This window comes from Phasianus colchicus, chromosome 1 (assembly GCF_987193195.1).
Source record: "Phasianus colchicus chromosome 1, bPhaCol1.hap1.1, whole genome shotgun sequence".
Lineage (NCBI taxonomy): Eukaryota > Metazoa > Chordata > Aves > Galliformes > Phasianidae > Phasianus > Phasianus colchicus.
Window position 1 is genome coordinate 92,791,191 of NC_143436.1, and position 20,473 is coordinate 92,811,663.

Below are 20,473 nucleotides of genomic sequence, written 5' to 3' on the forward strand. Positions count from 1 at the left end.
ATTATTCCTTTTTGTATGTCAGAGCAGTCTCACAAGATCCTTTGTAGAGAACTGCTACCATTCCTTACGGTCAAATAACTGTAAGTGTAAATAGCTGGTCAAATATTCTCTATTTTAATTGGACTGAGACTACTTCAGGAATGAACTCTACCTGTTATATGATATGTTTCTGTCTCAGCAGAAACAACCCTCATTTAAACAAAAGCAATTAGGTATAATGAATCTATTGTTTCTAGTTTTATGGTTGGTTTGCTTTTTTTTGTTTTTTTGTTTTTTTTTAACTTAAGCATTTGAGAAATATTCTACATAATTTTAATGATATGTAAAACAAACTACAAAAATGATGGAAAAAGATAACATAAAATTGTATTATGATTTGGTTGGAGTGTAAGGCTTCTTGTTTCCTGAAAATAATTCCACCTATTTCAGTTTTTATCTTACAGGGTCTTAACTCCAACTTTATAAAACAGTTTTTTAAGTTTGTCCAGCATTTAAAAAATTTTCTGATCCTAAAATAAAAGCATAAATAAAATGCAATAATTAATTATGTTTTTTTTAAGTAGCGGTATGACTAGACATAGGTATGTTCAATGGGCTGCATACAGGTTGTAAATTATAAACCACAATTGCTTATCAAAGCATTCTGATAAGTATTTGAAGTATTACAATTGTTTATTTTACAACAAAGTAGCATTAGGAAGGAAGTAAAATGCTATTGTTAAAATAAAAAATGTTTGTGTTTAGGTATTTTATACCTTAAGTTTAGCATAAACCTTGGCAGCATATAGACACAGACTTGCCACTTTTTAAAAATCCACTGTCTTACTGTCAGAAAGGCAGGTGTTGAAATACTAAAAATAGTCCACAGTAAATGTTATAGACAGCAAGCTGACAATATGTTCTCATTATAGTATATCTATTCAAATAACACATAAGGACTGATGTCTATTGTTCCCCAAATATGAGAGCCAAGGGCTTTCTACAAAAGGTATACTTTTCCAACTAGCAAAATTTCTGCAGTCATTTCCAGGTAAAGAAAATATTGACATGAAATGAAGCATTTACAAAGTCAAAGAAGACAGTGGTAAAAGAAAAATATCTAAATTAGTTGATGCTGTAGAATTCATTAAATGAATTAGGTATACTTGTAGAATTTTGAGTGTCAAGATTTTAACTGTGATTGAACTTTATTTGTTCAGGCTCATCCAGACTAATTCAGAAGATTTTTTTTCCAACCCCTTTATCTCTCCATAAGTTGTTATTTGGAAATACTTGTAAAATTGCATTTTTGTTCACACAGTGAACAAAAGTTGTGTGGATGTCCTTACAGCTCCCCGTTCCAAATACAATCATACATTATGTTTGTGTTTTATTATTCTAAAGTGATGTGATGATGCAATCAGAGGTTAATTACATAGCATGAATAATAAACAGAAAACTCTGCATGGTTTGTGAAAGAATTGGCTTATCCCTCTGAATACTGAAAAGCATATGGAGTTGAAAAAATAAGTATTTGGCAAGTGAGTTGTAAACAGAACGGAACATGCAGGCTTGCAAAAATTATATGCAATGAGTTATAATAATCAGCTTTGGTCTTAAATATGTCTCATCCACTTAATTGTTCAAATGAAATACTGTGTCATTCCAAGGTTAGTTGCTGCTTCCATTTCACTAGCTTCAGGGGTTTGACAGTATGTAGAATAATAGTACTGAAGATACAGCAGGAATCAATTGCCTCTGCCTCCATCAGTTCTCTCAGTAGGTACAAGATACTCTTTCATTTTAAAAAATTACATAAATTACATCTCTCAGCATGGTATCTTGCAATTTTAGGTATCAGGAATGAAGTAAAGAATTTGGTTTATTTATCTTGCTTATTTATACAGCACTGTCATATAAAAATCTACAATCCATAATCAAAATTCAACACCACGTTCCACCCAAAAAAGTACAAAAAGAGGCTAAATCAGAGCTTCATCTTGTTTTTTTTCTATTTAGCACTTATCCTAGTGAGGTAACACTGATGTACAATGGCTTCTCTGAAAGTAACGCCTCCTATTCTATTGTATTGGCCTTCAACATCGGAGGTGGATGGTGGCAGTAAAGGATGATACTTTCTGCCAGTGTCCTGTTACGTTTTGTTGCCCTGCAACAGATGGCAGAAGAAGGGCAGTCCATCTGATATGGAAGTGTGTATGAAGCAAAGGGGTGAAACTGAATTCCTCCATGTGGAAAAAATGGCATCCATTGACATTCATCAGTGCTTGCTGAATGGTTATGGAGACCAGTCAGTGTATGTGAGCCCAGAGAGGCAGCGGGTGGTGCGTTTCAATAGTGGCAACAACAGTTGATCACCTTTGCTAGTTCAGGATTTTACAAGCACAGCATGCAGGCTCTTGTTCATCACTGGCAAAAATGCATTGTTAATGGTGATGATTATGTTGAAAAATAGTGTTTTGTAGCTGAGAATTTGCTCTATCATCAAATACTGGTGTTATTGTGCTTTTTGTATCTCTTGTGGTTTCCGTGAAAATAAATAGGAGGCATTACTTTCAGAGCGCCTATGTTAGTGAGGGGTCTGTAGTGACTGGCAAACTAATGAGAATATAACATTGGAAAAAAAAGAAATTCATGATGAATGAAAGAATGGCAGTGTGAAAAAGGATAAAGTAAAACTGAAGCTTCTGATATGAAAAATGTGTGCTTACATTCTGGAGAGAGATGAAGCAGCCTTCTAGTCTTGGGAGTATGTGCATGTTTGCATGTAAGGTACAGAAAAGGTAACTATTTTGGCTCTGAAGTAGCAGGAGCACTATGAAAGTGTAGAAAAACATAAAATTATTTAACAAAGGGAATACATTTTAAGTTCATTAAAAATTATCCTGCTAGGTAATACAGTTCTCTTGTGGAAATATGGATGAATAGAAAGTGGGTAGTAGGATTTTGGGCAAAAGAACTACTACTACTGTTTGTTTTAATGTTGTTAGCACAGAGCCACTGGGTTTGAAATTACGTGTATTCAGGTAATAGCAGGGAACAGTGACACTGAAACAGATAACTGAATCAATTTAGAAAACAATTATTCCTTAAATGTCTGTATGGAATATATGGAAAGAAAAATGGTGCTGTGAGGGAATTAGTTTTTGAAGATGCTCACTGGAGACTTCATGTAGCTAGGTGTAAAATGCCACCAAGTTAAAGAACTGTTGTCTAATGTAAAGAAATATTGCACCCAGTCTAATAAGTTATTGGGGTGGAAAAGTGAATTATCATTAAAGAGGTGCTGGTTTTCGTACATGAAAAAGTATCCTGACTTGTTTTCATTCATCAGAGGAGAATTCTGTGTGTTGTGTGTGTACATGTAAATATGAAAAAGGCCAAAGTGGAAACTAATTTTTAAAATTCCTGATTGGGAAATCATTGATAAATTTAAAAAAGGCCAGTTTTGGATAACAGCTCCGTCTATTTTAGAGGTAGCATGAAAACAGGAATAAAAGCACTTCTAATAATTAATAGGGAAAAAAAAGTACACAAGTGTAAATAAAAATCCATTAGAAAGTAACTTAAAAAGGAAACTTAAAGGTAAATTTGAAGGAAATTTAAAATAAAAGAAATTATGTTAGGTAAAAGCTCATGTCTAAAAATACTCAAGATAAATAGAATTTCTCTATTGTGAATAAAAAATGTTGTTTGAATGGTATTGAATTACATTTGGAAAGAAACAAAGAAAATAAGGTGCTAAGAATTTAGAAATTTAGAAATTAGCATTTTCTTCACATAATAGAAAAAATGTCAAGCATTTCCTACCACCTAGCATAGAAAATTCTCTTCCAAAAGTCCTGGAAGAATTGGCTGAGGAGATCTCTGGGCAAATTTAATGAGTTTAGGGACAAAGGGAATTTAAGAGTATTGGAAGAACGTATGTGTTAGAGTACTAGTTTGAAAAGAAAAGAGAAGCTCCATTAACCAGGAAACTAGATTTTTATAAAAATCAGTGCTGGAGAGGATTTGAGAAGTCATTTAGCTTTTTCCCTCAGCCCTAAGGCAGTGTGAGTTTATGTAAAAAGCAATGTTTAACCTGTCTTAAAAGCCTTCTATCCTGGAGATTCCTTAACTTTCCAATTAGTCTCAACTATCTCTATTCTTTACAACTATAGAGGTAGTAAGGATTTTCCTAAAGTCTAACATAAAAGTCTCTTTACTGTAATTTAAATCCCTTCTTCATTACTGACTATTAGTAAAGAGATCAGAACATTCTATTTGGCTTAAACTGACTTTGATACTCTGGGGGATTATGACTGGGAAGCCCCTCTAATTTAACCACCAAGGTGCATGAGTCCAGTGCAGTTAGAGCCTTCCAGAGCTCAGCCTTTCTATAGCTCTCATTGTTCCTTGTGCTCACCTGCACTCTCTTGGCAATTATCTCTGTATTTCTTGAAGTCAGGCACTGAAAATCTGACACAGAACTTCCTTACAAAAATCTTACAAATGTTGAAGAGTGGAAAGGATTGGTTTATGTTTTTCATTGCTGTAAACCTGTTTATTTATCTCAGTCACACAACATTGCTGATACTTTTTTTGCTATGTGATTTGCTGTGACCCTGTATACTTTTTCTGAAGAACTGCTATCTAGATGGGGGCTCCCAGTCTTTTATTATCACAGCTCATTAATCATGCCTAAAACAGATAGCTGTGGCATGCAAAATAATGGAAATAGTGGAAAAGGTCTCAATTGATACACATGGAATGAATGCCAGTTCATTTGTTTTAAAGAAAAGAGGCAAAAACAAAAGAATTAACATTATTTTTCCAGCTGATTATATGTTAATTGTCAAGATAACTTGAATATTACTTCTCTCTTCTCTCCTTCCACCTCAGGCAAACAACCATAGAGGTAGTATGTTTAGATTTTATAAAGTATTAAAAATATCACAAAATATTCTGGCAGTATAAACCTTATCAAAGGGTCTAGTAAGTGAATTCAGTACATGAGCATCTAAGAAACCTTAAAGTAATTTTTAGTGATTGGTAAATCACAGAATTTTGGATATTCCTTAAACACAGTTCAAAATTCTGACTGCTTAACATCTTTCATTAGTAACATGCAAATAAATATTAAGTCAGCAGCTGGCAGAAAGAATAGTAGAGTGGTAAGTAAACAAAGCAGATATGTAAACAGAAAGCAGCCTGTAACACTTATTAAAGGTCAGTCCTTAAAAGTAAGACTTTCTTTAATAGAAACAAATGGATTTAAGAAAAATGCAAAACAAACTGAAGAATAATGGTGAAAAGGAGTGATTTAGTAAAGGACAGTGATCTTGATAGATTAATAACTTCCTATTAGTGCTGTGCTGCAAAAAGTGGTGTGATGCGACCAGGGATATATAAACAGGTTGTAAAAATTGGAAAGGTTCTTTATCTTAATGAGTATTGTTAGAAGGAATGATTTCAGAATAGTTCAGGTGATACCTCTCTCAAAAAAATGAAAGAAAAGCCATAAAAACTGGGAAAAAGAAAATGCTGTGACTTAAGAAGAGAACCATTGCAAGTGTATTGGGGCTGGAAGTGAAAGACTTGAAGAGCTCAGAGTGTTCATCTTATAAATGGGAACTGATTGCAGTTTTCAGAGAAAAAAAAAAAAAAGTGCCAGATTTGCCTGTCTCAGGACATAAGCAGTCATGACTGCCCTTCTAGAAGATGGTGAAACTTTCCATCTGCTGTTTGTGCATGTTTTACCCTGCTTGGTAGAGACATCCTATGTCTATGAATCTGGCATTGGCCATCGCACCAAGCAAATGATAGCTGAGAAGAGTGTGCTGCCAGGCCAAGCAAGTTGTTACAACACGCATGGCCACTGAGCCATGTATAGAGCCATGTAGTAGAGATTAACAGTGAGATGCATTAGTCTACAATGAGTGGGAGGTCAGTCTAGGTGATCTGATGGCCTATTCTGATGTCAGGCAATGAATCCATGAACTAGTTTGGCTGAAATCCTTTATGCTTTTAAAGCTGTTGGGTCAGACTGTCTGGAGCTATGTAAAGAAAGGAGAAAAGAAATGTCTGGAAGACTTTTACCTTGGTTGTACTGCTTGCAGAGTTCATCTTCAGAGCACAATCAGAATTAAAATTCCACACTGCCAACCCTCAGAGCTGTGTTCATCATAATTTTAAATAAACTGGTTCCCTCAGGACTTGGCAAAACCCCTAAAAAGATTAATTTCAATTGTAAAGTCTAATAATAGCAGTGTAAGGTGTGTACAAAAAAAAAGGGAAAATGGAGCTTGATGTAGCATAATGAGTTATAATTGTTTTTGTAATATCTGTTGCAGAATATAGTGGAAAACAGAGCCAAACACTTTTAAATTATGAAGTATAAGTTAACAATAGGTTTATAAAAATGTTTAAATCCATATATTACTGTTTTCCAAATGACATCACTTGGCTTGGGTACTTAAAGAGTGGCATGCAACCGTTAAATCTTAGTTCTTTCCATGAAATAGATCTGTAATGGTTCTTCATTTTTAATTGTGGCATTACTTTGTTATAGCAGAACTCTTTGAGTCACGTTCACTCTGCAAGTTTTATAGTCTGTGTCCCCTCAAAGATTGGATTCCTACAGATGGAGGCTGGTGTCAGAAATGACAATAACATGCTTTTGCTGAAAGCAACTTATTTATTGCTTTTTCATAAATATTAACTTCAGTAGCTCCAGGTGTGTGCTTCACTTACAGTGGCAGCTAATGGCTTCTCCAGAGTGACCTCTTTGCATGAAGTCTCATTTACGAGGAATGGGACATTTTATGGCAGAGAAAGGAGAATAAACATGTAAGCGTAGGGACAAGGGTCCATAAATACATCTTTCTAGGGATTCTTCTCCTTTTAATCATCACACGTAGTGTCCACTGTCCGTAGTCTCTGTGAGTTTGAATTTTCAGTTCCTTAGAAACTGACGCTATTCTAAAGCCAGACAGGTGTTCATTCCTGTTATGTAACTTGGATGTACATATATGTGAGCATTTCTCTTAGTCTGGAACTTCTTTGGCAGAGTGAATTTTCTGCCAAGAGGCTGTTAGTTGGACGTTTCTTGGCAGTGCAGATTTGTCTGCCATTAGGTCTGTACTGCTGGGGATATACTGATTCTTAATTACCTCATTTAAAGCTAGCTTGGGTATCTGTCCCACGCTGAAGTCTATTGTGTAGATATCTCAAAATCACTGAAGTGTGTGAGAACTTTATTACTTTATCCATGTCCTCATTTGTATAGCTGCTTCTGTTGACTTCACGCTTTACAGGGATTTGTATTCCATTACCGTAAATTTTTGGTTTACTAGATCTGCCATTATTTGCATATTTTTGATTGGTAATTACGTTATGATTTTTGATAGAAGTACTATTGCAAAGTCCTTTAACGTTTATGATTTTCATTTCTGACGTTGAAAATGCTGCTGTCCTAATTGGTTAGTAGTTGTTTGAATTCCCCAGTTTGAGGTTGTAGCAGATTCAGTGACTACAGGTGAGCATATGTTACCATAAATATGCTTATCAGGTGAAATGTATCAAAAGTTGTATATAAACAAAACTCAGTTTTTTTGATGGGGATTATTTTGTAAATATAGACAGGAAATATTATTAGATTGTACTTAAATTTAAATGTGGCTTACTATCGATGAACTCACTCTTAGTTTTCAATTTTTTTAATGTGTAGCTTTGAGCTTTTGGATAGTACTTGATTAATTCAGGCAATAAATTAATAAATTCAACATTCACTGAAGAAATTATTTTTTTTTCCTTCCCATGTTTAGATCCTTGTTCCTTTGAATTATTAGTTCTGAATACCTTGATGATATTTATTAAGTCATGGCTTACTAAACCAACATGCTAAACTTTGACATCGCTAATAACAAAAGTCAGTTTCTGCCTGCAAGTCCACAGGTTTAGCAGTATAATATAGTTTTTTTATTTGATTATTTATTTAATTGTGTATTAAAGAATTAAAATATAAGAATAGTACATGATAAGTAGTAAGACACAATCTCAGCTGAGAAACAAAGATATTTACAAATAACCCATATAAGTTTGGTTTGCTTGAGAGGCAAGGTGAAGAGATGGAGAGAAGAAAAAAAGTACCTAAGATGGACTGCAGTGTTCTCAGAAATCAACTGAGCATTTGGTCGTCTTAATGAAAAGATACGTCTAAACCTACTGACTTAAGTTTTCTGGAGGTGACAGATCCTCGGTACATTATTACTAGAGGGGTGACAGAGGAAACTGATGCTTTGCAGATCAAATAGGAAGAGACTTTTCTGACTCTTGAATAGGAGTTTGGGAGCCTGATGCAAACAAAAAGTACTATGACAGCTGTAAATCACAGCTTTGTAAGTAATGAGAAAGCAGCAGTGGTCTCGAAGGAATAGTGTTTCCATTTTTGGAAATAAAATGGGGCATGTAAAATAAAAGGTTGAATTTACCTTTGAATTATTAATAAAGATTTGTAAACTGGTGAAACGGTGAAGAAATGGTGAGAAAAATCATCATCCTCTTTGTGAAATATATATATATTTTAATGTCATCAGTTTTTTTAGATTAATGATTAAACATTTAATTGGATAATGTTGAATTTGTTACCTGGCTGCAAATTTGCTGATAAGACAATTTGAATTTGAGGTTAAAATGCAACATACAGTCAAATACCGGAAAACTCTAATTGCCACTAGTACAGAATAGTAAGGAAGATTTTAGGCCAGGTTCCCTCTAATCAGCTGATATGTCCTGGTAGATTGCATGCCAGTGTGTGTTTTCCATAAGGCAAAAAAGCGATGACCTGATGTCTACCATGTAATGTTTTATAGACACACATTAACTATCTATATATAACTGTATATATATAGCTGTAGATTTTATTGTCCAAACAATCAATGCACAGATAAGAGGTGAAAGATAATGTGCAACAGCGTAAAACCCCCAAATGTATGCAAAGTGCTATCAAACTAATATGATGATCAATAGGGGCACCTATCCTATGAAGAAAGGCTGAGAGAGTTGGTTTGTTTAGGTTGGAGAAGGCTCTGGGGAGACCTTATTGTGGCCTTCCAGTACTTGAGGGGAGCTTATAAGCAGGAAGGAGCCCAACTTTTTACCTGATCTGACACTGATAGGACAAGGAGGAATGACTTTAAACTAAAAGAGTGGAGATTTAGGCCAGATGTTAAGAAGAGCATAGTGAGGCACTGTCACAGGCTGCCCAGTGAGGTTGTGGATGCCCCATCCCTGGAGGCATTCAAGACTGGGATGGATGGGATCCTGGACTAGCTTGATCTAGTTGCTGGCAAGCTTGTCCTTGGCAGGGAAGTTGAAATGAGATGGTCTTTGAGATCTCACCCAATCCATTCTATGATTCTGTGATTCTATGAAATTATAATAGCTTAATTTTTTTCCATCATTTAGCTATCAGAAGGAGAATGGTAATTTGTGGGCTATGAGGAGGAACTGAGCTTTCAAAACATAGTAACTTGACAATTAAAATCAATTGCACTATGCAATACTTAATTTTATATTAAATTGTAATTTACATTTTAAAAATTAAATAGGTCAGATTAAACAATTCCATTAGAGGGCAGTAGTACCTGTAGGTATGAAATCTCATGTACTAAATATTTAGTTTACAGTCAGCTTCTTTATTGCTATGATCTGTATTCTGTATAATTTTCACATTTGCAGTGAAAAGAAGAGAAAAAATGATACTAATGTAATTTAACATATTAAAATAGTGCAGAAGTATTTTGCAATATACAATAATGCACATCCTGTCATATATTAAAAAAATAAATATTGCAGAAGCTATACAAAATAATTGTAACAGCTTTCTGCTTTGTGATATTCCAGCTAAAATACCAACGTTGTCTTTCTGCATTCAGAACTATCCAATTTGTGTATTGTGTAATTTCCATTTACTTCTTGAAAGCTTATGGCTTTTTTTTCTAATATCTTTCTTTTGAAACTCTTGTTTTTCTTCATATTCTTGGCTTTAATTCTTAAGTTCACATACAGAATTTCTAGATTTCAAGGCAATAATTTGTAAAATCATGCACACATATTCAGAAGCCTTTTAATGATGAAGCATCATTGGTAGTGTATGGTAAATTAGCAATGATTTCTTCAAAAGGTTTAGTTTTTGTAGAATTATATCTTCGGAGACATTTAATAATGAGATGTAAGCCTCAAAAGCTTAAATGTTTTTACTTCTACTCCAACACTGCACTTGGGCAAGAGGAATCGCAGACATATTTACAGACTGGAAGGAGAATTCCTGAGAGTAGCTCTGCTGAGAAGGACCTGGGGGTCCTGATGGATGAAAAACTTAACATGAGCCAGCAGCATGCTCTTGCAGCTCAGAAAGCAAATGGTATCCTGGGCTCCATCAGAAGAGGGATGGCCAGCAGGGAAAGGGATGTGATTGTCCCTCTATTCTGTCCTTGTGAGACCTCATCTGGAGTACTGTGTCCAGGTCTGGGTCCCCCAATACAAGAAGGAGTTATAGAGGGTCCACAGGAGGGCCACAAAAATGCTCAGGGGGCTGGAGCACCCCCCCTACAAAGACCAGGTGAGGGAGTTGAGCTTGTTCAGCCTGGAGAAGAGGGCTGCGGGATTACCTCACTGAAGCTTTCCAGTACCTTAATGGAGCCTACTAACAGGAGGGGAGTTAACTCTTTACAATGGTAGATAATGGCAGGACAAGAGGAAATGGTTTTAAGTTGAGAGAGGAAAGATTTAGGTTGGATATCAGTGGGAAGTTCTTTACAGAGAGAGTGGTAAGGTGCTGGAACAGGCTGCCAAGAGAAGTTGTGGATGCTCCATTCCTGGAGGTGTTCAAGGCCAGGTTGGATTGGGCCCTGGGCAGCCTCTAATACTATCTAGTGAGATATGGAGATTGGTGGCCCTGCATGCAGCAGGAGTGTTGGAGCTTGATGATTCTTGATGTCTCTTCCAACCCAAGCCATTCTATGATTCTATGATTTCATTGCTTTAATAGCTTTAGGCAGATGTACCTGGCTGATATAACTAGTTCAGTTCACAGTAGTTTATACTTTACTGTCTTGTATATGTCTAGTCCAAGCAATACCTCAAACATACCATTTCTTTTTCCATTTTCAGTTGTGCTGCTTGATACTACAGCTGTCCTTGGAGAATTAGGATGGAAAACATTTCCTTTAAATGGGGTAAGTCACTCATCATTTTGGTTTTATTGTCTTGAGTTTGGAATTCTGACACTACTGAAGTGAATGGCCATTATACCTGAGTGGATGTTCTTGCAGTATGGACTTGATGGAAAGATTTTGGTTATTCTCAGGACTAGACCAACCTGTGGTGTAAAAGGGAATAACAGATGTAATAATTATCTGAGTGCACATCATTATGCCCTTCTCTGGCTTTTCTGTTTAAGAATCCATCACATTTTAAAATCTCATTCTGTTATGCATCATGAAGTTCATCATATCAAAAATTCTTATGTTTGTGGCTGTGTTTATGAATACATTTTTTTTTGTAAATTAGAAGGAAATTCAAGTTTTGATTTTATAACATGATTGAAATGAGGATCTACTAAAATGGCATCAGGTTTGCTAAATCAAGAAAATATTAAAAATATGTTAATGCCATTAAACCAGTATAAACATTTTGAAAAAAGTATTTCACTCAGGCTTGTTGCTCAGTGAACTGTTCTAGATTAAAGTTCACTATTCATGTTTAAAGTTACAGTTTTACAGTATTATTAGTACAAATGAACAGGCACTTGACATTCTGTTCAGGTCTAGAGAGTGTTGCAAGTATATGGTATATTTGGAGGTGGTGTGGCCAGCTGAAGTTAGGACAGAGGTGTATTTTCGTTATTTGAAGGACAGCTCTATTCTTTGCCAGTGGTTATACTTCAGATGCTGTGTTCTCTTTCTACCTGGTTGATGCACTTAACAGAACTTAAGAGGTATCTGTATTATAACTGCTGAACTAAGATACAGTGTCCTGGAGCATTTAACACTTACCACATTGGCTTCTAGTCCTGATATCATTGCATGTTGTCAGCAGTTTTTGATTGTGTATCACCTGCTTTCATATTAGCTGGCATTCTCTCTTATTTCCTGTGTATGGCACAATTTTCTGAAGTTAGCTCAGAAAGTATTATTTTTCTGGGTGAAAAATCTTGTTCTGCTGTAATTTATTTTATTTTTTGTGATTCATTCCTGAAGGAAGTAGAAATTGTCTATCCTTAATAATTCATATTTGTAAAATGCCTTCTGTGTCTCTGCCCTCGGGGATTTCAAGTGATGTGACATTTCTTAATCTCAGGCTATTTCAAACTTCACGGATTACTTTTTTTTTCATTTTTTTTTTTCAGCCTGTTGTATTCCTAGCCATTTTATTCTGCTATAGATACTTCCACGGGTCTCATTTTGTGTTCAGTCTCATGTACTCTGATATAATTCTGCAAATTTTTTTCCTTCAGAAAACCTAGATGAAGCAAATGGTCTCATATATTAAATTTGTCACTGTACTTTCACATTATTATTTGCTCTAGCAAAAAGCAAATGCTGCAGTATAGTGTGTTGAGAAAATACAGAAAAAGTTATTGTTCTAGTTTAGTGATGAATTCCATTCAATTAAACAGGGAGGCTGGCATTTGGAAATTAGGTGACATATAATTTCAGATATTCCATAAATTCTGAAAAGCTTTAGTTAATCTGATAACAGTAGCCACAATATACAAGCATAAAAATGCACTTAAAGTTGATATAAAATGTATCTATTATAAAATATGTATTTTGGTTGGTCATTCCTACCCTTGACATTCATCTTGAAGCACATTGATGTTTTCAGGAAAACCGACTTTGCCATGTTTTAAGAGTAAGAAGCATTTATTGGCAGAGAGAGTTTACCTTTAAAGCAGTGCTTAGAATTCTATTAGAGAATTTACCAATAAGTAAAATGTGTTCTGTTGTTGTATTTTAATTGTTAGTGTATGTGGGAATAAAGAGGTTCTTAGAATAAGGAAAAGAGGACATATAAAATAAGAAGTAAGGCTTACTCTGACATTAAAAAGAAAGAGAAATCTGGAGTGATAATGCAATACAGAAAGTTGGTAACTGTGGACACAGGAATCAAAGCCTTAATTGTGCATGAATTAATACAGGCTGTAAACTGGATAAAGGTTCCTGAGCATTTCAGCAAAGAAGCTTTGCATCACACACCTTTGAGGGTCGTACAGGTAAAAAGAATGCATGATTTGGAGAAGCAGCACGAGCAGTTTAGGAAGGAGAATGAGACATCGGTCACATACAGCAGTACATGATTGAAAAAAAAAAAGTCTTCTGTTTCTCACAGTGCAATGGAAGAAAGTGTCTTAGTTCAGTGTACTGGTCCTATAAAGTTTGTTGTGAGCACCAAGAGCTAGTGGCAATGCTGGACATCTGAAACAATGCAGAAAAAAGGAGCAAACAACAGAGCAATATAAATAGTGGAGACGAACAACGTAGAAAATGAGAGTTGTCTCAAAAAGATAAGTGTGATAGAAGTGCTGATAAAAATCCATGTTTGCTGATTTTTCTGGGCTAGTCTTATTCCGACAAACTTCATTAAAATATAGCAAATGAACATAATGTTTTTGATAATCGATCATACTGAAGAATTGCACAGAACTATTAAAATATGGAACAACGCATTACTTATGCTTATAAAATATTAAAGACACTGAAGATGAAAACTAAACTGGAATGTATTTCTGTAGTATTTTCATTTAAAATATTCTGAGAAAATGTACACTGAGACATGTCTTCTGCCTGTTCAGCATGCTCAGACTTGTGGCAGCAGCACCTAGAGTCTTTGGGATGGGCAGGTTCTCCACTCTGCCTCCAGTGAGCACAATGAGGCCCATTCACAGTGCTTCTCACTTGTGCCCTGTGCAGCCATGACTGTGAGGTGAAATGTTACATCCTGCTTCTCTTCACAGCAGGCTGCTGCACAGGGTGTTCTCTCTCCTTTCTTTCTGCATCCTGACTTCTTCCTTCAGATAGAGGGTCATCATCTGCCACCATCTGAGTCCTGTACATGCAGTTTTGTGTGACAACCTGTCCCTGTCAGTGGAGATCTCTTCCAGGGTCAGCTATTTCACAAGTCAATCACACAGCTCCTCCAACTTGCACAGCACCCAGGCGAGGGTAGCTGGCATCTGCACCAGGTGCTGGAAGAGTTTGATGGGCCCATGTCCTTAGGGACCCTCTCATATCCTTGGAGAAAGAGGAGATGTTTCTTCTCTAGGCAGCAGCAGAGATGTTCTCAAAAGATCATCCAGCCACAGGAGCAATCCCTCTTGCAACAGGCAGCAAATCACAGCTGTCTTCAAGGACTGGGAGGAAAAGCCTGTACTCACCAGAAGGTGGGTGCAGGGCCAGAGACAGTTGAGGTAGAAGCTAGGATGCTGGGCATTCCTCGCCATGTGCCTCAGCAATTTTCTGGCCACACCATGATGCTGATGTAGCTGGCTTCAACCTATTCAATGTTCAAGAAAGTGCCCAAGTAATCGTGCTGCACCCCAAGCATCATCTTGATGGACAAGGTGCTATTGAATATGTTTCTGGTAGGCAGAAACAAGAAGCAGCTATGGAAAAGTGCCTAAGTCATAAGTAGCAGCATGAAAAAAGAAGCTGTATTTAAAGCAAAACTATTCATAGATGTTAATTTGTCTTATAAACACAAAAAAGACAACTGTTGCAAGAGGAGCACTGGTATTAACAACACTATCGAATTTACTTAAGTATCAAAATTACATAATTTGAAAGACAGAAATGGAGAAAAACCTAGAATAGCTCAGAAAAGTGTCTGATTCATCAAGCTGCATCCCAGGAGTCATTTCAGTGGTGAAGGTGTTCGTGAAGGGGGTGGTCAGCTTGATCTTGCATGAGTGGTGGGAGGGCAGCAGCTCCAGGCAGCAGTCACGCAATTGAGGCAGACACCTCCAGGCTGCTTTCACCTGGTTCTGGAGACAGCATGTATTTTTCCCCACATGCAGATAGGAGCCCGTGCAGAAGGTGTCCAGGAAGCTGGGCTCCTGTTTTTCTCTCAGCTCCTCCTGAGTGTGGTGGAGAAAGCAGAGCATGTCTCCCTGTAGCCGTTCCTTCATGCAAGTGCACTCCAGCTGCACACGCACACAGGAATTGCTCGTCACTGTCTCCTCCACATCACCCAGCTCCACATGGAAGGTGTGCCCAGGGGGAGGCCTCACAGGCACAAGCAGGTGGTAGAGGATGTTGTCTTGGTGGGCACTCCATCCTTTGTAGATGCAGGCTACCCGAATGGCTGGCTGCAGCCAGGGTGTGAAGCTGTAGCAGGATTTTCCTCAGCAGGTGCACAGAGGGCCATCCACCAGCTGGCACTTGTTGGCTATGTTTGGTGCAGGCCACTGGGTGCTGTCAGCTCAAACTCCACCTAGGTTGCAAGTCTCATCTGAGTCACTATCTTTTTTGACCTTCTTGTTCTCCTCCTCCTCGTTTCTGAAGCTCTTCTGGTTGCTCTGCCACAGGCCAGATTACATTCCACTTTCATGAGGCAGAAGCAGAGCCTAAGGAAGATGACAAGGATACAGCAGCATACACCCAAATCTCAGTCCTGCTCTTTAGTTTTCCTGATTCACCAAAGGAAGCCAAAGAGCAGGAAGAGGATTCCAGTAAAGGCCCAGATCTGCCAGTGCAGCAGGGCAACAAGGAACAGGGCTCCCTTGACTGCCCAGCTCTGCCTCTGGCTTCTCTGTTCCACGCTGTGCAGTGGCTGAACCATGTCCCAACTCAGATGCTCCATATGCAGCTGAATGTGCTCATGCAGATCGTCATGCACAAAGTGAATTCCCAAAGGGATGATTCCTATCAATTTCAGCATGATGAAGACCACCTGAGCCACAGCCACTAGCAGGTGTGTACTACACTCACTGAAAGCCTAGTCCAAAGTGCCACAGCACTGCCTCTATTACAGCTTCCTGACATGGATCCCAGTGTGAGTCGTCTGCTGCTGTCACAGACATGGCCACATCACTGCACTGCTCCTGTCTAGTCTCCTGTTTCATCTCTGTAAGAGATTATTCTTTTGTCATTGTCTCAAAGCTTGCTGGGGACATAGATGGACAAGTCCAAGCAAGTCCTGGGCAAGGGTTGAGAAATCCTTTGTCTGAGGAACAAAGATGGACAAGGCCAGGGCCAATGAGGGAGAGAGATAAGCTGCAGCTTAATGGCCGTGAAGCGGTCTTTTGTGTGGACTTACCTCAAGGAAGATGGCCACCTCAGGGGGTACTCACATGACTCTTGCTCAAGCACCCAGGGATGTCATGTGGGCAGGAAAAAAAAGGAGGATAAAAGAGGGATCAACAACCATGAGGTTTAGGTTTTCTGGCAACAGATTCCTCATGAAGAAGAGGTTTCTGCCATGAGAAGCCTCATGACCTGCCTCTCTCCCTCCCAGACTTGCTCTGCACTCTGCCACGATGCTGAAGAAGAACAAAGGTGTCTGCCATCAGATTCCTCACTACAGAATTCCTGCATGCTGAAGGACTCTCCTGGGCCTGCTAACTGAGTCCTGCTGCTTCTTCCTGGATTGGCTCTGCGACTGCCTCCTGCTACCTGCCTGCTGCCCAAGGCTGGCCACGCTGCTGCTCTCCCCCCCCTGCTGCTTTTGCCTCAGACCTTCAAAACGCTGTGCAATGGGACCGCTGCTGGATCCTGGTGGTGCCTATCCCCGCTTTACGCGATTCTTGCTTCTTTCCTATCTTTTCTATCGCCCTCCTTCCCTTCCCCATCTCCTTGATTAAGATTTATAATAAACTGGTTGAACCAACATTTGAACCGTTATTTCTTAATCTCATGCCGGGTATGCATATATTAAAAGAACCTCCTCTCCCTCCTATAAATTGGAGTGAGACAATCTCCTCTCCTATCCTCTCTTATCTTATTCTGTTTTCTCCTCTCCTTTCCTTGATCAATCAGTATCAGAACTCTTGCACCAGTCTCCTCAAGGCTATGGTCACCTGGTGACGAATCATAAGTTTTTGGCCAGAAGTACTGAAAAGAGCCCTCAGGCATCTGTTGTTTGAGAATCAGCAAGTCCTTGTCCTACAAGGTCATTTGGGTTGAAAATATTTAGGCTGTTCATTAGAGTTTTGGCAGCCTGCACTTTAAGGGTGTATACTTCAAGCTTCTGAGGGAGTTATTTAGCAGTAACCTCTGGCAGTTTGCTCTGAAGTGCGTAGGAGTCTATGAGAGCCAGTTGCTTTTTCAAGCACCTTTTCAAGAACCACCTTTTAAATGCCTGAATCATGTGATCACATTGTGCCACAAGTCAAGTAGGCAGGACAGAAGACTTACCTGACTTAACAGGAAATTTTGCCTTGCAACTAGAGAAAAAGAAAATATATGATCTCGGTGTCATGATGCACTGTCTCCCTAATCTGGCCTTTCAACCCCTTCTCAGGCAACAGTCGTCACTGTTGGCTGTGATGGATACATCTGGTCACGATAACTGAACTGGGATCAAGGTGGACTCTGAGGAAATAGCATGTATGAATCAAATATGGCTGGTATGCAGTTATGACTAGTAGTCATTTGTCTTACCCCACAAATGGATGGCCCAGGACCTTCTGAGCTGTCATTGCATGGCAATGCCAGAATCTTCCCTTGGAGTAGGGATGCTTCTCAAAATTATTCATCAAAGCTGATAAATTCCTTACTTGCAACATATTTTCACTAAGTGATTATCTGACAGTTTCTTGAAACTTCTTACAAGATTGAGACTTCTTATCTGCTAATAGCTTTCTAACTTGCTGTATGGTATTGAGTGACATAAAGGATTGATTGCACTTATAATTCATTAGACATAAACCCTTGGCCAGAGGGTCCATTCTAAACCTCATGACTTAATGGGAGGGTCTCCTTAACTGTTTTGGCTGATTGTCTACTCAGTACATAATCAAGCGACCTTACCATCATGAATCTTGTTAAGTCATGTAAGATTTGTTAAGTCACTACCTTAGAGCAGTAAAATACAACTGCCTCTTCTCTCTTACAAGTGAAGTGTATAATATCATCTGTGACACTCTGGAAGCAAGGTTTGGCTTCACAGGGAGAATGCAAAGCAGCAGCACACATCTGCAGGGAGAAAACAAGAATAGACAAAGCGCAGCTTGACTTAATGCTCGCCACTATGGTGTCACACAACAAAAATAGCTCTTTCAGGTACATCAGCTGCAGAAGGTCAATACTTATAGTGGATGATCAGATAACAAGTAAGATGGAGGAAAAAGAAAAGGCATTTAATGATTTTTTTTGCTTCAGTATTTTACAGTAACTACAGATCTTGAGCTGCCTAGACCTCAGAGTTGGAGGATCATGATTAAGGGAACAGTGATTTGTCATCTGAAGTCACTTAAGGGGACAGTTGTATCGGCCCAGCATTCATCAAGCCAGTTAGGATGCACACCAGAGTGCTGAAGGAATTAGCAGACATTATAGCTAGACCCCTATCAACAATTTACCAAAGCTCACGTGAGTCTAGGCAGGTTCCTGCTGACTGGAATCTAGCCAGTGTTGCATCCATCTACCTGGGAGCATGAGAGAAAACACAGGAAATTACAGACTTATTAGAGTAAACTCAGTCTGTGGAAAATTTATGAAGTAGATTGTCCTGGGGACTATTGAAAGGGATATTTGAACAAAGCTATTATTAGGCATAGTCAGCATGGGTTTGTGAATGGAAAATCTTGCCTTAGTAATATGATTTCCTGGACATCAGTGGATGGAATCTGTCTGTATTTGAGTAAGGCTTTTGATAAAGTTCCTCATGGCATCCTTCTGAACAAGTCGTCCAGCTGTGAAATGAATAGCTTCATGCTACACTAGGTGATTAACTGGCTTAATGGTAGAGCTCAAAGTGTCATAGTGAATGTAGTGAATCTGAATGTTGGATGGTGCCAGCAGTGTTTTCCAGGGCTCAGTTCTACAGCCATTCTTGTTTAGTATTTGTAATCAATGATCTTCATGCAGGAGGTGATTGCATTCTCATCAAGTTTGCTGATGATACAAAACTGGGAGGTGCTGCTGAATCCTGGAGAGATGAAAGGCCTTGCAAAAGAATCTAGACAGATTGAAGCACTGGACAATTAGCTATCAATCAGATACAAGTACAGACTGGGAGTAGCTTAGTGGCTGGAGAGTACCTTAGCAGAAAGGGATCTGAATGTGTTCGTTAACAACAGGTTCAACATGAGCCTGTAGTGTACTCAGGCAGCCAATAGGGCAGACCACATTTTGGGATGCATTAGACATAGGATAGCTACTCAGTCAAAAGAAGTGATACTCCTGCCATATTTAGCATTGGTGCAGCCTCGCCTTGAAAACCTGCATGTAGTTCTGGTCTCCATAGTATAAAAAGGATATTAAAGTCTATGACAGCACCCAAAGAACAAGAAAGCTGGTAACAGGGCTGGAAAACATGTCCTGTGAAAAGAGGCTGAAGACAGTTTTGTTGGACACCTGGAGAAAAGGATGCTGAGAGGCAACCTCATTGCTTTCTACAACTTCTTGGAGAGAGGGAATGGAGAAGGGAGGTACTGGACTCTTCTCTTAAGTCGCTAGTGATAGAAGATATGGTAGTGGTACAAAACCATACTGGGGGATTTGAAGTCTTATGTATGAAAAAAGTTTCTTTATCACAAGGGTGTTTAAACACTGGAATTGTCTTCTTAAGAAACAGTTCATACCCCATACCTGCTGATGTTAAAAAGATGTTTGGACAGTATCTTCGTTAACGTACTTCTGGTTAGCTCTGAAGTGTTCAAGCAGTTGGACTAGATGATCTTTTGAAGTCCTCTCCAGTTGAGCTTTTTGCTCTGCTCTAGTCTATTGTGTTCTGCAGAGTTACAGTTGCTGGTTTGCTTGTTCTTTTGATAAAAATGTATTCAGTCACAATTTAAAACATCTATACTACTTTAATAAACTATTAAAAAAAATGAGATTGCATGTTACAGTCAGAAAGATTAGTACAGTAGAAAGGCAATACAGGAGTAGAATAGTAAAAGGACAAACAGGAAAGCAATGCTTACCCATCTCCAAAGATCTAGACTAGCAGGAAAAAACTCCACAAGAGAGGGATCTCCAACCAGTCCTTAAATGGGATCTGAGAGGTGCAGCCAGGCTCCACTCCTTCCGGTCATGCAGTTGAATTGCTTTCACCTGTGCTCCCAGGGCTGACTCAGTCCTTTTCCCAGGTGATCAATCAGTGGTTTAGGCAGTGACTCAAAAGTTCCCATACAGTGTGCTGTCTTTATATGCAAGAATGAAGTCATTAACGCATAATTGCAAAGCTGCTTTGACAGTAGAGCATTTCTGGCAGTAGAAAAATGAGATGATGGGTTTTCTTGAGACTGACATTAATAGGATTCATTAATTTA

At 38.4% G+C, this 20,473-nt stretch overlaps 1 protein-coding gene and 1 pseudogene across 8 annotated transcripts in view; one reads left to right on the forward strand and one right to left on the reverse strand.

The window, feature by feature from the left end:
- The window catches only part of EPHA6 (EPH receptor A6), a 515,780-nt gene that overhangs the window by 26,630 nt on the left and 468,677 nt on the right, over positions 1 to 20,473 (forward strand). For all 7 annotated transcript variants that reach the window (XM_090152397.1, XM_090152418.1, XM_090152412.1 and 4 more), the window contains exon 2: positions 11,152 to 11,216. In XM_090152397.1, the coding sequence (XP_090008523.1) occupies positions 11,152 to 11,216 (65 nt within the window). The remainder of the gene's footprint in view (positions 1 to 11,151; positions 11,217 to 20,473) is intronic.
- LOC149919857 (inositol 1,4,5-trisphosphate receptor-interacting protein-like 1) lies at positions 13,979 to 18,679 on the reverse strand (annotated as a pseudogene). The gene is made up of 3 exons (XR_016472043.1): positions 18,570 to 18,679; positions 18,054 to 18,173; positions 13,979 to 16,104 (listed from the first exon to the last, which is right to left on the reverse strand). The product of XR_016472043.1 is annotated as an inositol 1,4,5-trisphosphate receptor-interacting protein-like 1 (transcript).